At 40.4% G+C, this 16,450-nt stretch overlaps 1 protein-coding gene across 1 annotated transcript in view; it reads left to right on the plus strand.

Annotated features, from left to right (window-relative positions):
- Positions 1 to 874: 874 nt before the first annotated feature.
- The window catches only part of il6st (interleukin 6 cytokine family signal transduce), a 30,411-nt gene continuing 14,835 nt past the window's right edge, over positions 875 to 16,450 (plus strand). The window contains exons 1-10 of the mRNA XM_078272193.1: positions 875 to 1,041; positions 2,002 to 2,083; positions 2,638 to 2,943; positions 5,508 to 5,661; positions 9,628 to 9,782; positions 10,731 to 10,885; positions 13,232 to 13,394; positions 14,059 to 14,135; positions 14,331 to 14,571; positions 15,915 to 16,094. Of these exons, the coding sequence (XP_078128319.1) occupies positions 2,014 to 2,083; positions 2,638 to 2,943; positions 5,508 to 5,661; positions 9,628 to 9,782; positions 10,731 to 10,885; positions 13,232 to 13,394; positions 14,059 to 14,135; positions 14,331 to 14,571; positions 15,915 to 16,094 (1,501 nt within the window). The 5' untranslated portion in view covers positions 875 to 1,041; positions 2,002 to 2,013. The remainder of the gene's footprint in view (positions 1,042 to 2,001; positions 2,084 to 2,637; positions 2,944 to 5,507; positions 5,662 to 9,627; positions 9,783 to 10,730; positions 10,886 to 13,231; positions 13,395 to 14,058; positions 14,136 to 14,330; positions 14,572 to 15,914; positions 16,095 to 16,450) is intronic.

Here is a 16,450-nt window from a genome sequence, read left to right on the forward strand (position 1 = left end):
TTGCATTATAATTTGACGACGTCACCTCTTTTTTGTCATGTAGTATGAAAAAAAAGGTAATCATTACTTAAAAACGTGAAATGAATAGTAACAATAACATGACTGATACATCATATTTTCCATTTTGAGTATATGATTGATTTGTTATGTATAGTTTAGACGTGTTACAACCGTCCCTGTACACTGGGACGGTTGTAACAGTGGAGAGACTATTAAAATCAATTTTGCAACCTGTACATATTTCATAAAACCACTTAAATACATTGTTTCAGCAGTTGACAGATTGAAGTTTAGAATATAACAAATTGGTTATTCCAGCGTAAATGGTTTTTGATGTATTGCTAAAAATTGCAAAAAGTGTTACAACAGTCCCTGGTCTCCCCTTCTGACTTTAAACTCAGAACTCAATACATGTTTTCCACATGTGGCCCTAATCCTCTTCCGTACAACATTCTATATTTTGTTTTTACGGCCTACCGTTTGAGAATAAATACTAAAAAGCACTGCTTGCTTAGTTGGCATACTGCAGCCTGTTACTGTCAATAATCTAATTTTGGACATTAAACTCTTTTCAAAACATCAACTGTCTGGTTTTTAAAGGTAAAGCAACCACAGTCCAAAGTTCTCCGTCCCGGTTATGTGTGTGGTCTCGTTTTGAGAAGTCAAGGGGTTCGCGAACCTTTATGGACACGGACACGTGCACGTGCTTTGTGAACGCGAGGGGCGGAGACATACTGGAAAACAACAGTGAGGGACGTGCACGTACAAGACAGCCACCGGAAACCCCCGATTCGTCAGGAATGTTTGACAGACCACTTATCTGACAAATCACCAAAGAACAAAATGTTGCGACATAGGTTTTCTCTAAATACATGACGGGAAGTGGGCGGTCCTAGCCCAGAACCAGTGCAGTGGCACGGACGTGACACAAATGCCAGCTGAAATTCTTGTTTTAGCGATTGTTAGCTAGGTTTTAGCAATACATAAATATGGTATTGATCTAACAGAGATTACACAGGGACCAGCACTGAAGCCAGTTAGGTAAGTAAAGACCTCTTGCTTTTGAGGCGGAAATAATATGGCGTTATCAGGGATGGCAATGTGTGCTCTCAATGCTATTACCTAGCTAAATATTGAATACGCAACACTCTAACGGGCGTTGTTAGCCACACGCTACCATCGTCTGCTTTATTTAACAATGCAACGCTACGTTAGCCATTGTTAGCTAACACCCTGATATATTCTTACCTAGCGTTAATTTTAGTGTCTTAGCACAAGTGTTAGCGTACGGACCGCGGACACATGAGATGGTAAGATGGTCAGATCAGATAAACAACTAGCTAACCTCGGCGTCACGCCACGACTTGTAACTAAGACTAACGTTACATTTTAAAGTCGTTAAAATGCTAATTTGGAACCCTGTTTGTTAAGTTTTCAACGTGAATGTATCCGATAGAACTAACCTTTCCAGTTTTACAAGTGAACTGGAAATGAAAAAAACTTTCATTTACAGAGCAAGGTCTTTGTAACTTGTAAAATAAGTAACATTCGTTTTATCACAGGAAAGGTACATTTGAAAAAGAAAGTCAAGTCTTACCTTCACTTAAATTATTTATCATGAGGCTTCTTATTGTGTGTTTCAAATATTTAAATTTCTTCTCTGTCTATGTGAGCTACCTTAATGTAAGCCATTTAATACACTGTAATATATAACCTTGTTTTCAAGATATTTCTCTATTTGCTTGATTTGTTATTGTTTTTATTTAATTTAAATTTTTTTGTTTTTGTTATTTAGTTCTGTAAGCAGATATTGTTGTATTCATTTTCTTTTCTGTATATGTCATGAAATGTTTTAATATTGTCTGATTAAATGTTGCTTTGGACCCCAGGAAGGCTAACTGGTCGTCTAGGCGTTAGCTAATGGGGATCCTTATAATAAATATAAAATAAATACAAAATACATCATGTTTTTTATTTTTTTAATTTTATTTATGTTCCTAGTTAGTTGTCATCATGGTTTCTGCCGGAGTGCTCCAGCTGTTGGCGTTAGCTTTCCTTGGCTCTGCTCTACCTGCCAGAGTTGGTCAGTACCCTTTTTACACATTTAACATGCAGTAGATCTTTCAGTAGCAGTTAGATTTTTAAGTGGCTTTGTAGTCGTGTTGTCTCTTTTTGGTCGTTTTTTTGTCTTATTTTCACATCATTTTGGACTGTTATCACCATATGTGTCTAAAACTTTGGAAAAGCTAGAGCAAATCATAAAAATAAATAACACTCAAAAAGCTTAAAGACAAAACTTGTTCCAAATCCATTAGGGACAAACTGCAATTATTAGATCTTAAAAAAGTAATTTAGTCACATTCATTTGGCTAAGGTGCTGCCCAAAACGGCTCGGGTGCTGCACCCAAACCTTATAATGGCTGGGAAAACCCTTGAAATCTAAGAGGATATCTAGTCTCATATTACAGTATCGATATACTGTAATATTGATATGTTGCCCAGCCCTAGCAGAGGTCAAATTGTACTATGTTGTGCTGTAATCGGTCACATATAACAACAAACAATAAAGTTTACAGTTGTGCCACTAGGTTGAGTTTGATTCTAAAAATTGACGTTTCTTGTTTTGTTGGTCTTCAGAAGCGGACTACTATTTGATGGTAGTCCCGCAGTCTCCAGTGCTAGAGATGGAGACTAACTTCACGGCTACATGCGTGATCATCAACACGTCGGAAGTTACAGCAGATGACCTTTACTGGACTCTCGCCGGGACAACTGTACCCAAAGAACGGTACACCAAGATCAACGGCTCAGCTCTCAACGTCACTGTCCCAATCACCAGTGAAAAGACTGAATGGTTAATGTGCAAATGCCAAAAGAAAAACACCCTCTTCTTTATCCAAAACGAAGGCAAATTAATTCATGGGATCGACCTTAAAAAAGGCTGTAAGTGTTTTTTTTGTTTGCTTTGAACCACGTGTATTTAAAGGGGACTTATCATGAACAACTCACTTTTTCAGTGCTTTTGCACATAACCTCTGGGTATCCTGGGAAGTAAGACAACCCCGTCAGTTTTTTTGTGGGCTCACTAGTAGGGTTGCCACGATGAAGAAAAATGTTCCAACAGTTAATAAACTCGTGACAACACTGGTGTTACTGATTACACCACAAACACGCTTATCTGATTAGACATTATATCCCGGGTGGAGTGCGTGGCACTGGAAAATAACGTATTGCACATTATCGAACATCCTCTGTCCGCCATGCGGCGCTGGCGATAGGGCTGCACAATATATAGTTTTTTTTTTATCGTCATTGCAATATCAACTGGCGCAATATACACATCGCGAAAGGCTGCGACATATCGTGAAAGACACATTGTTTGTATTAGTTGAAAGAAATTATCAGTAGGAAAATGCACTTTAAAATGTAACTGTCATTTTTTTATTTTTTTTATTCAACAAGCAATTTGTTGTATTTTAGCAGAATTCTGAAAGCAGCAGAAATGCTGAACTGAGTACGCTTTAATATCTTTATTTATCTCAAGTAATATCGTATTGTTATCGCGATATTTAACAACATTATCGATATCGCATATTTTCCTCATATCGTGCAGCCCTAGCTAGCGACTACACTGATTGTACGTCATGTTGCTGTACATCATGTGTTGACCACAACATGTAAACTTCCTGTAAATCGGAAGATCTTTGTCGCATAGTGCGACTTCCTGTTGTCAGTAGGCGGCACTATGGCTGCATCCCGGGTTCTTAAAGGCCCTGAACACAGGTGTTTCTAGTTAATGTGGCTGATTGGACCTTTTTCAGGACTGTGTGGTTAGACTGAGTGATTGACATCTTCCTGAGTCCACTGTTAGTGTTGTTGCACGTGTTAGGGCGGGACAAATGACACCTTTATCATCCCTATTGGTATAAAGAATTTGTGACCTAATGAGTTCCCATCAAAGCTTCGGCCCACCTTCAACCTGAACAGAGTCTAATCAACCAGAATAACCTACGTGGGTGTTCAGAGGCTTTAAATTGCATCCCGGTTCCTCCACTTGCTTCCCTTCTTCGCGTCTTTGACTGTCCCACCAAAGAAGCAATAGGAGAGATGCGAGGAAAATCATGCAAAGAGAGAGGAAAGTAGGAAATGTGTTTTAGAGGGATGAGACGTCTTTCCCTCTGAAGCATCACGTGAATTCGTCGGCTGTATGGGTGGAGTTAACAACGGTTTTCAGCTGCACGGCTTCCGGGAAAGCTGCTCTCTGTATCCTCGCTCATAGCTCCTCAGAGATCCATCCTCCATCCTCACTCATAGCTCCTCAGAGATCCATCCTCTATCCTTGCTCATAGCTCCTCAGAGATCCATCCTCTATCCTCGCTCATAGCTCCTCAGAGATCCATCCTCCATCCTCACTCATAGCTCCTCAGAGATCCATCCTCCATCCTCACTCGTAGGTCCTCAGAGATCCATCCTCTATCCTCGCTCATAGCTCCTCAGAGATCCATCCTCCATCCTCACTCATAGCTCCTCAGAGATCCATCCTCCATCCTCACTCATAGCTCCTCAGAGATCCATCCTCCATCCTCACTCATAGCTCCTCAGAGATCCATCCTCTATCTTCGCTCCTCGGGGCAGGAACAAGAGCTTTGAGATGGGGGGCCTTCCGGTTCAACTGAGGAGCGAGGAGCTATCAAATAAGAGAACATAAGTGATTCAGTGACTCAATATGGGCAGGTAGATGTCTTCAGGCCTGGACTTCTATCCAGCAATCGAAATTTGGGCAGATTGGATTATGTAAAGTCAAGTTAAAACAGCTTCCTGAGTTAAGGCGCTTTTCCACAGGAAATATCATTTCATATATTTTGCTATTTGGGGAGCATAGGTCATTTAAGAACTTTCTCCAGCTGGTTGGGCGGCCTTATCTGCTTCCTTCCAGGATAATGATGTTTCCTTGAGTTCTGCCTCCACAGACCTTCTCCAAAATGGTCATATCAAGGGTGTCAAAAATGCGTTGTAAGGCTTAAACTAATTGGGGGTCGCAATAGAGCCAACGTGCCACACTCAAGCCTAATTGCAGTTTCAGTTGAAAAATGTACTAGTTTGAACATGGGTGCGAAATTGTTGTGCATCCAAAGTCAAACATGTTTTCGTAAAATGCAAATTAATGCATGGAATATAAGATGGCTCACTTCCTGTCAGGTGAAACAAAAAATAAACGAATAAAGATGAGAACAATTTTGTAAGCATCAAAGGAACTTTATCCCAACCTGGCGTGCGTTTTGTGGCACTATGTTGCCCGCAGGCAACCCCAAAGCCCGTTTGCTCAAGCAGAGCTTTGAAAAAAATTGACAGTTTTTAGTGAGTTGCCAAGCATTCCAAGCCCCTCAAATGTCTGATTGCCCAGCAGAAAAATTATATCCACGAAAACAATAGGTTCTTCACACTTTCAGTGCTCTTTGTGCTTGGGCCCTAATAAGATCTCTGTGTGTTGTTTGTCTCAATGTCAGATGTTCCGGGGAAGCCTGAGAATCTGTCCTGTGTGGCAGTTCAGCGACGACAGTACATCTCTTCAACTTTAAGCTGTACGTGGCAACCAGTAGGACGTCAGACTGCTACAGTCCCTACGTCATACACTCTGTATACTGCAGTCCTCCCATCGAGGTGAGTATACACCTCCATGTTTTTGCATCACAGCATCGTCTGTTTGAAAGTTTTATCATCAGAAAATTCTGGAAACATTTTTGTTTTGGTACATTCCAGCATGTTGGAATCAAGTCAAGCTGCTCAAGTACTTGAAATAATGTTTTGTTAATGTCAGGGTGTTTTGCTGCTGGTGTCGAGGACTTGATGAGCTCATTTGTCATGGTTTATCATTTTTAGTTTCTGACTTTGAATGCATACGTTTCTGTGCCGCACCTTTCAGACACACCCTTCACGCTGTAAGCTGCCAGGCAATTCTACATGTAAGAAGCCCCTGACGCACACCTAAAGCCACACTAGTCTCGCATTGCCAGACCTTCCTCCACAGCGCCGTAAATCTTTACAATCATTCCCCTAGAGAACCAAGCAGGCCTGCCTTGTTGCACCGTCCACATTTTCCTTAAAATGTGTGAGGAAAAGTGAGAGCCATCCGGCGGCATCGGAACTATCCCGTAAATGAACCATCATCCATTTAGACTAAAGCCACGCCAGCAATCGGACTAGAAAAGGCATTGTCACTAATGTTGCACGATATTGACAAAATGTGATATTGCGATATCAATATTAATTTCGATATTTTTAAACATATGTAAAATTACAAACGTTATGGAAAAAAGCATAAAAATAGATTAATAACAAATTAAACAAGTTTTCTTACAACACAAGGTTTATTTCAACTGACGGTCATATTGGACTGGTCCAACATGAATATATAAATAAATAAATAAATAAGGACCATGTCTACAGAACAGGACATGTTTTACTGGTTGGACAGTATAACATATATAAATAAAGAGAACAGGACATGTTTTACTGGTTGGACAGTATAAAATATATAAATAAAAAGAACGGGACATGTTTTACTGGTTGGACAGTATAACGTATATAAATAAAGAGAACAGGACATGTTTTACTGGTTGGACAGTATAACGTATATAAATAAAGAGAACAGGACATGTTTTACTGGTTGGACAGTATAAAATATATAAATAAAGAGAACAAGACATGTTTTACTGGTTGGACAGTATAAAATATATAAATAAAAAGAACGGGACATGTTTTACTGGTTGGACAGTATAACGTATATAAATAAAGAGAACAGGACATGTTTTACTGGTTGGACAGTATAACGTATATAAATAAAGAGAACAGGACATGTTTTACTGGTTGGACAGTATAACGTATATAAATAAAGAGAACAGGACATGTTTTACTGGTTGGACAGTATAACATATATAAATAAAGAGAACAGGACATGTTTTACTGGTTGGACAGTATAACATATATAAATAAAGAGAACAGGACATGTTTTACTGGTTGGACAGTATAACGTATATAAATAAAGAGAACAGGACATGTTTTACTGGTTGGACAGTATAACATATATAAATAAAGAGAACAGGATATATATATATATATATATATATATTGCGATAACGACATTGAGTCAATATATCTTGCACCTCTAATTGTTACATTTCCGCAACACTTTCTTAGTGGATTCAAATTGTAGTTAGTATATGTATATATCAGTGATATATAAGTAGTGCTTATTCAATTAGTTGTTTGGTCTATAAAATGTCAGAAAAGCCCAAGATGACGTCCTCAAATGTCTTGTTTTGTCCACAACTCAAAGATAGTCAGGTTACTGTCACAGAGGAGAGAAGAAACTACAACATATTCACATTTAACAAGCTGACAGCAGATCATTTTTAGGGATTTTTTTGTAAAAGAATTACTCAAACTTTTTCAACAGACTAATCAATTATCAAAATAGTTGGCGATTAATTTTATAGTTGACAACTAATCGATTAATCTTTGCAACTCAGGAAAAACACATGTGCAGGTGCAATGCAGGTGTAAAAACATTCTGATTGGATCAGCCAGACCAGCATCTGCCAATCAGAGCACATCTGGAGGTGGTTTACAAGAAAACCTTCATTCAGCAGTTTTAAAAAGTAACATAACCCAGTATGTTATTCCTGCTTGCCCTGCCAGCTAGTGGTGACAACCAGTGGCTGAATTGGACCAGAAAAGCTGCCAGTACCCTAATTCAGCAGTTGCATGATGTGATCAACGCATGTGTCTTGGATATATTTATATTCATTCACGCCTAAATTTTGTAAGTGTGACCCCGACCAGTCAAAGATTCAATCTAAGGAGCCTGATTCAACTGTTGAATCGTCGCAGTGTCTGAAAATGTGGTTGTCAAACAAAGGGTCATTCTGTTCAGGCTATATAGGGGTGCTGAATGTGTTTTTGCCAATAAATCATGATATATACAGTACCAGTCAAAAGTTTCTCATTCACTTGAATGCGAAACAGTGTCCAAACTTTTGACTGGTACTGTAGCCTATTTTGGTATAAATATCAGCTGATTAATAATACCTGTAATAACAATTAGAAGTAAGGGTACTCACGTGGACAAAAATCGGAAGTGCCGGTACTGGTGAGTACTGGCCCATTTCAGGCACCGGTGACTAGAGCTGTAACAATTCCAAGTTCTGCTGTATAATTAATCTCAGAAATAATTGCGATTAACAATATAATTGTCTCTTTCAGTCAAATTTAAAAATATATATAATTTTTTATTTTATTTTTTTTAACAAATTCCAGGATACATCATTTGGTTACATCACTGTCATGTGACCGAGATAATATAATAACACAAATACACAGCCTATGAAGTAGAGATGTTCTGATACCGATACCAGTATCGGTATCGGCTCCGATACTGCCTAAAACGCTGGTATCGGTATCGGGAAGTACTGGAGTATATGCACTGATCTGATACCACGTAATAAAGCCCTGAAGAAAATCTACGTTAAAGTAGTTTATTTATGTTCTTTTTCCGTTATAACTGACTGTCAAACTGCAGAATAAAAGAAAGTTCTGTGTTTGTTCATGTTTCACAAAAAGTTTAATCTGAGCCAGACCAACAACAAAGATAGAAATCATATCACATCCATACAGGGATAGTATTATACAGCTGTTAAAACATAATAAAATATATGACACACTGGTATCAGATCAGTACTCGGTATCGGCCGATACGCAAGTTCAGGTATCAGAATCAGTATCGGGAAGCAAAAAATGGTATCGGACCATCTCTACTATGAAGTAAACATGTTTTCTAACTATCCCTGTAACCCTTGTCATATTGGTTCATTGTTGCTATGAACATGTATAGGGTGAAGTGCCAAAAATTAACAATTGAAATAAAAAAATATATAGTCTGACCAATAATCACTTATGTAATTACAATTTGGCATATCTAAACAAAATCAACAATTACCAGTCATACTCCTTAAGACCTTAGCTCATGTTAGCAGTTAATTACGGTTAAACAAAGAAACGGCGATTATGAAAAGAAATTGACAATTCTGTAATAATTGTTACAGGCCTACCGGTGACAACATACACCCTGTGCAGCAGTGATGTACTGAATCACTATTGTACCATACTACGTTGTAGCTCAACCCATAGAGGCCAGTGTAGCTGTCAATGACAACGCCCCGCACCCAGCTACGAGAATGGACGTGATGCGTCATAAATCATCAAACTGTGACGATAATTGTCAGTACAGCCACAGAGATATAAAGCGTCATTCAGCTATAATCGCTGCTGCAGCCAGTGAGAGAAGTGACACGCCTCTCTTCTTTGGTATTAGTTTAAGCTGTCACTGTTGCTCTTCATCAACGGAGAGATGAAGATTCCATGTCTGAGAGGGGCTCATGTTTTTGTGATATTCATGCCTTTCCCTAGGTCAAAGCATTGGTTTAAAGTTCATTCTTATAGCATATAGTGGAAGGGTTGTAAAGTTGGAATATATCAAAAAAGGTGAATTTTGTTTTCAAATGGAAAGAGTTTTCATTTGTATCGTTGTGTAGGCCTTGTTGTTAATGTTCCATAATCTTTTGTCAACAGCGGGCAGCCCTCTAATGAGACACAAGAAAACCGTATCCAAGTGAAGTTAGGGGACATTTTCCCGATTCATATGATACTGGAGGTCTGGGTGGAGGCACACAATAAACTGGGAAAAATAGAATCTGAGCATCTGAAAGAAGATTCCGGATGGTTTGGTAAGTGAAATGTTGTAATGTTAATATGATAAAGGTTTGCACACTGCGTTTACATGCAGTTTAAAAAAAATGATTATATTCGGGTTAAGGTAATACCCCTGATTTTTCAAACACCATACCCCGGTTAAAATCAGAGTTCTCATAACCCGGTTAACAGACCTAGAGAACTCCTTCAGTAACGGGGGATTCCTGCATGTTTACACCTTAAATGGAGCATGGTCGGGTTAAGTGTATGCGCAACTGCCCCTCCCCACTCGTAGTCGTAGTAGTCGTAGTCATTGCTATGATACTATAAAACAAATGTAACAGCGGGCCGTCTGTTTTACTCCCCGCCGAGGCAGCAGAAACCGGGAGCTGGCTAAACAGATTGTCCATCTCTGGGTCTGTCTACGCCATGTATCGGCAAAAAAAGTTGTCAGTCGTCCTGCGAGAGTACTGTGCTCTCCCTACGCTGTGACAAGAGTGTGTGTGAATGAAACATTAAGTTGGTACATTTTACTAATTTAGTGGCCGGTCAGTGTAATTTTGACATGGGTCAACCGGAAGAAAAAGCCAGTTGTGCGTTGGCAGAGCGCCACCTACTGTACCGGAGGTAGAGTTACTCCTGTTATTCTTCCTGTTCTTCCCCGCTCATGTATACGGGGAGAACTGGCAGAACCCTGTCATTCAAATACCCCGGTTACTGCTGTACATGTAAACGCACTCAGTGCTGCCATCTTTTTGTCTGCTAGTCTGATATAGTCTGGTCTAAAACATGTACTCACCTTAGTCACAATGCTGGCTCGGCTGAAATGTGACCGTGTACAGTGTAGCTGTTTTCTCTTCTCTGAAATCTAGTGTGCACCGGTGATGTGAAGGTATAGTCACATTACGTGACTTGACCACGTGACATGTTCAATTAACACCATCTCGCATAGTCTTGACCGCTTGTTGTGTCTGTCGTTGCAGTGAAAACGGACCCTCCATCGGACGTCAAAGTCTTTTCAGAGAAGAGTTTTCCCACTTCCCTTCTGATAAACTGGACTCATCTTATTATCAAAGAACGTATGAAATTAACCTATCAAATAAGATACCGCCAGAATGGGACTCAAAATTGGACTTATGTAAGTATGTTTTTCTCATTCTACCACTCAGTCATTTATCATAGTGTGTTTTGTTTGATTTATTTGAAGAAGAAAAAACATAACACTACACAGCAGTGATTACCTAGGCAGACGTAAACCACACCGGTTAAAAACACAAAGTCTGAAGGTTTCCTCTATGCTGATTTTGTAGTAGCGGCCCACCACGACAAAATTTCTGCCACCACGGTACCTGAAATAGGGCTGTACAAAAAATGTAGTCGAGGTTGCCTTTTAAATTATCCTGCTGACATAATGCACCCCCGTTGGCTGCCGCTCACATAGCAATTTAACAACAAGTAGAACTATTCAGAGGTTATTGGGCCCATCCAGTTTAACTCCACATACTGTTGTGTTGATGGAGTTTATTGTCAAAACGTTCGCTTTCTTCCGAGTCGACTATCAAACGAACAGCTCCACCAAAAATGTCACCGCGGTGGGTCCGTTCTAAGTGTAGACCTGTAGATGTTAAGTGCCCTGCAGTTCCTCAAAAAATACAGTTCAATCACAACTGAAAATATGCCTCATTGTGTGTGAATAAATATAATAGTTTATGTTGCAGCGAAGTGTCAGCTCCATTTCATACGTAAAACATTTGGCGGCGGTGCGCACGGGAGTTGGGGGTGAGGGGGTTCAGACAGACCTGTCCCCACTGCTAAAAAAAATCCTAAAGGAAACACTGCATTGTGGTCCTTTAGTAAAACACTTACCACACCACAACATCATACAGCACAACAAGACAACAAGGGCAGACAATACAGTTAACATGTAATACAGCGGGGTAGCTTTGTCAACATGCTCTTTGCCTTCTTGGTCATAAAAAGTAAAAAAAAAAATAAAATAGAATTGAAAATGCTGGTGCATGGTACTTAGTAACTGTTTCTTTAAAGCCACTTTAAACATGCTCAGTGAAACACAGATTATTCCACTGCTGCACTGTAGACAAATTGGTCAACTGGTCCTGTGTGTTGATAGTGGGTGTTTCCAGCAGCCTGCTGTGGGGAGTAGCAACATGCTAGTTCACTGACATCAGCTTTGCAAATAAACTCAGACATATTTTGGTAACAATGACAGGGTTATCAGTTTGTAAAGGGTCTATATGTAAGTAACGTTTTGAAATTAGCACTTTGCCAGCCAGCAGTACTTTGTGGGCAGTTTGCTTGCTAACATAACATAAACTGGATGGCAGACACCTCGCATATAAGCTCAGACTTATTTTCTGGTTACAGTAACTAGGTCAATGGATTTTACTGTGTCTATTTCTCGATACTTTTCACAAAATCTAAGCAAGAAAAGGCCAAACAAATAAGATTAATATTTTAGCACGACAGTCTATGGGGTTTGCCATTCTGAGTACCGTTTCGGTGGCGAGCGACACAGACACAGATGACACCCCCTAGCGTTATGGCGGTGAAATGCACCGCGATGCAAAGCAACCCCGACGCAGAACTCCGAAAGGGTCACGACGCCGTAGGAGAGACGGCGTAGCTACGGCGTGGAGTTGACGCAGAAGCATAAAACAGCCTTTAGGTTCTACTCATTTATAACAGTTTGGCAGTGTAGGCGATCATTATGTTTGTTCTAACGTTTAATAATTAACAATAATAGGGTACCATTACCCCATGTTGTAGTCAACGTTTTACCACTCGATGTTAGCTGTAGGTTAAGGTTGTATATTATCAATCCTAATGCTTTGTCCTAGTTTAGGTACATGTCTGTCATTGTTTTGGTGACTAACATTACCAACGTTAGCTATTTTTAGCCGTTAGCCTCTTCGCTATTGCGGAACAAACTGTTCAAAGACAATTGGGCACGCGAGACAACATGGTGATAATGATATCATAATGATAATAAACACTGCGCCAAGAATAGTGCTTTTCACTGATTGGCCACGGGAAGTGAAATGTCATTTTCCGTAAGAATATTCTGGTCAGTGTGGACTTTACGCCAGTGTAACTAAGATGAACCTTGCGTCGCCGTGGTGCAACCCAACATCGACACAACAACAACGTTTTGTGTGGACTTTAAACCCTAACTTAAGAAATAACTTACACAGCTGGGGCAACAGGCTGCTGTTCTATTTCTGAAGGAGTAGCTGCTCAGGGTGCAATCGCTGCCTCCAGGGACCTGTATTATTAGCACCAGTAACCACAGGCGTCCCCACATCAACCAAGAACTTTAACTGTTATGTTAGTCTTTATCTTCATTTGTGTGTCTGGTACATATTGTGGTGTAGTGTGGCTGCCTGGTCAACCAACAAGTCTGCTTCTTGTCTTTTCAAATTGTTAGTTGACAAAATCAATAAAAGATGTGATTAATGTCCTTTAGGTACCTCTCGGGGACACTGCATCGGACATAAAGTCATTCAGACTCCAGGACCTTCAGCCGTACCAAGTGTATGAAACCCAGGTGTCCTGCAAAAATGCCAGAGAGGGCCATGGTTATTGGAGCAACTGGAGTACCGTCGTTACCAAGAGAACACCAGAGTACCGTGAGTTTCATGGCTGCCAGTTCAGACTGACTTCAGTTTCACTAAGTAAAAGTCTTTGACCACCAAATACACTTGTTCAAGTTGTTCAAATACAATTAAAGAAAGAAATCTCTGTTCTACCTGATGGACACAATATGATCCATTGAGAAAAAAAGTTTTCCAAGGAAATTTACCGTGTGTGTGTGGACAGGATTGAAACAACAGCAGCAGCTTTTAGCGACTTTTGAGTGACAAATCAAAACGTGTACAGGGTGGCAGGACAGTCTTTCGCTGTACGTTTTGTTGGTAAATGTGAGATGTCCGAGTCACACACGCCTTATCTTCATACTAGAAACAAGGAAATTAATTTGGGGATGTACTTGTTATGCTGGCACGGTGGACTGCGGTGGAAGTTGCGGGGAGCTCAGGTGATTGGTCAAATTTGCGGTGAAGTTGCGGTGATTGGACAAAATTCCGAGGTCTCGCTGAATTCACAGAGATTGGTTTGATTTGCGTGAATGGTTGCAGTCGCGACATCGACAATTCCTGGAGGGACTGCTCTACTCCCACTGCCTTTGTCTTTACACATCTGTGGCCTTTCATCAAACTGAGTAGTGTTGTGTGGTTCCTTTTGTTCTTTTGTTAAACTAAAATATTTAGTTTCCTTTTTCCTCTCTTGTCTTAGGACCAACAAGTAAACCAGATCTATGGAGAATCATTACAGAGGGTGACGGCATACGACAAGTGCAGTTTATTTGTAAGGTAAATTACTGCATCACATTTAATTTAACAAACTATTATACCTAATGATACTAATACTAGAAACTGAATTTAAATAATTGACCACAGAGACCCAAAACAACTCCATAAATCCCCCCAAAATGAGAAACGCAACAGAAATGTTTTTCTGACTTGATGCTGAAGGGTAACATGCAGTGTGTGACTTTGTCCTGCTAGGATCCTGTGCTTGCCAACGGGAGGATAATAAGTTTCGGCATAAAGATTCAAGAACCAACGGATAAAGTCAAGAACGAAGGTTTGGAGTGGGTGAATGTTTCCAGATCCAGCCAGGGGAAGATCACTGCTCTCAAACAGATTGACCTGGCTGACCAGAAATATGTCGGAGTGTACGTCAACGCTACCAATTCTGTGGGAAATTCTCCTGTGGCATCGTTATTCATCACAGCGAAAGCCCGTGGTAAGTGTCCACGGTCACACTCTAAAGCACGCTTGTCAAACTCAAGACCCGCGGGCCAAATCCGGCCCCTCGCAGACTTTGATCCGGCCCGCATATCAATTTAGGTTCTCATCAAATTTTGGCCCACCTAGTTTTTGTTGCCTTTTCTGAAGTTTTTTTTGTCACTTTTGCGGACGCTTTTTTGACGTTTTTGTCACTTTGGCCGATCAATGTGGCCCTTAGAGAACTTGAATATGCTCTGAAGGCACACCTGCAGTGTATAATCTAAACCACTGCATGTGAGATTTTGTATAACGTACATGTATTCTAGCAGGGAAGGCGTGCTGCTACAGTATGCACCACTGTCAGATATCGTATCCAGCACTAATGCCAGTCATTGCTGGCTCATCCCAGCTTCCCTAAGGACTTCTTCTAGTGATATCAGCTCTTTTTTTTCTGTGAAGTTGTCAGCGGAAGAGGAGAATGTTAATTGTTGAGATTTAATATCAATATTTGGACTTTAAGAAGCCCCAGTCTCAGCAGTATAAACATAATATGCACATACCCTGATGAGGAGGAGATTTGCAGTAGTGTAGCAGGAACATTGATATAAATGAACAAAACAAAAATACTCCAGTACTCCAAATGAATGTAGCCTTTCAACTGGACTATATAGTCTTTATTTTTAAGAACTTTTCACTTTTATGCCTTTTGTTTTCAAGTGGACAGCGATAACAGGAAATGAGTGTGTATGACTGTACTGAACAGAAATACAAACGCAACACTTTTGTTTTTCACTCCCATTTTTTCACCAGTTAAGGTTAAAGATCTAAGATGTGTATCTTGTATGCACACAAATCGTACTATCTCTCTCACATTTTGGCTCCAAATTTGTTAGTCTGTATCTTAGATGTTTTATTTCAACTTGCGGAAAAAAAATGCTGCATTTGTATTTTTGTGTTCAGTGTATGCTCATCCAAACGTCAGGCATGATACAGTATGATATGCTGCTGCGCTATATGGCCGCTGTTTCCTCACACTTCCACTGACTCACAAAGCCAACCACAACATACCAGAGCAGACGCTCCAGCTGTTTGTCTAACCGCAGCTGGCTGGGCCGTAGTGTGCTGCTGGCACGCAACACCGCTAATTATTGCATTTTTAGGAGGAGTGTTGGGAAAGCTCTCTTTGCATTGCACTTTGGTGCTAGTCACTGCTGACACTGGTGTGTGTGTGTGTGTGTGTGTGTGTGTGTGTGTGTGTGTGTGTGTGTGTGTGTGTGTGTGTGTGTGTGTGTGTGTGTGTGTGTGTGTGTGTGTGTGTGTGTGTGTGTGTGTGTGTGTGTGTGTGTGTCTGTGTCTCAGAGTCAGAGCTCGCCCCGGTTGAAGAGCTGAAGGTGTTGCCCGACAGGGGCCAACTGTGGCTGGAATGGAAACCCCCCAGCAGTACAAAGTTGGTGTCAGAGTATGTGGTGGAGTGGGTGGGCGGTGGTCAGACAGACTGGCAGAACGAGAAGAGAAATACCACACGCACTGCCATTAAAGGTAAGCTCTTTCCTCTAACGATTTGACAGAGTGGAGTTTGCCGGTAAAGGGATATTTCACCCAAAATATGGCCTCATTGAGAAAGAACCACTCACTGGCTGTGAGAAGCTGTGTAGTTTGATCCTTCGTGGAGAGCGGATGTACACAGTTGCAATAGACTGTTATATATTTGTTGCTATGAACGTGTATGGGTCAAGTGCCAACAGCTAATAATTGAAATAATAATAAAAAGATATAGTCCGACCAATAATCACTTATATAATTACAATTTGGCATATCTAAACAAAATTAACAATTACAGTCATACGTCTTAAGACCTTAGCTCATGTTAAACAAAGAAACTGGAATTATGTAAA

The sequence above is a fragment of the Sander vitreus genome, chromosome 16 (genome assembly GCF_031162955.1).
Source record: "Sander vitreus isolate 19-12246 chromosome 16, sanVit1, whole genome shotgun sequence".
In the NCBI taxonomy this organism is placed as follows: domain Eukaryota; kingdom Metazoa; phylum Chordata; class Actinopteri; order Perciformes; family Percidae; genus Sander; species Sander vitreus.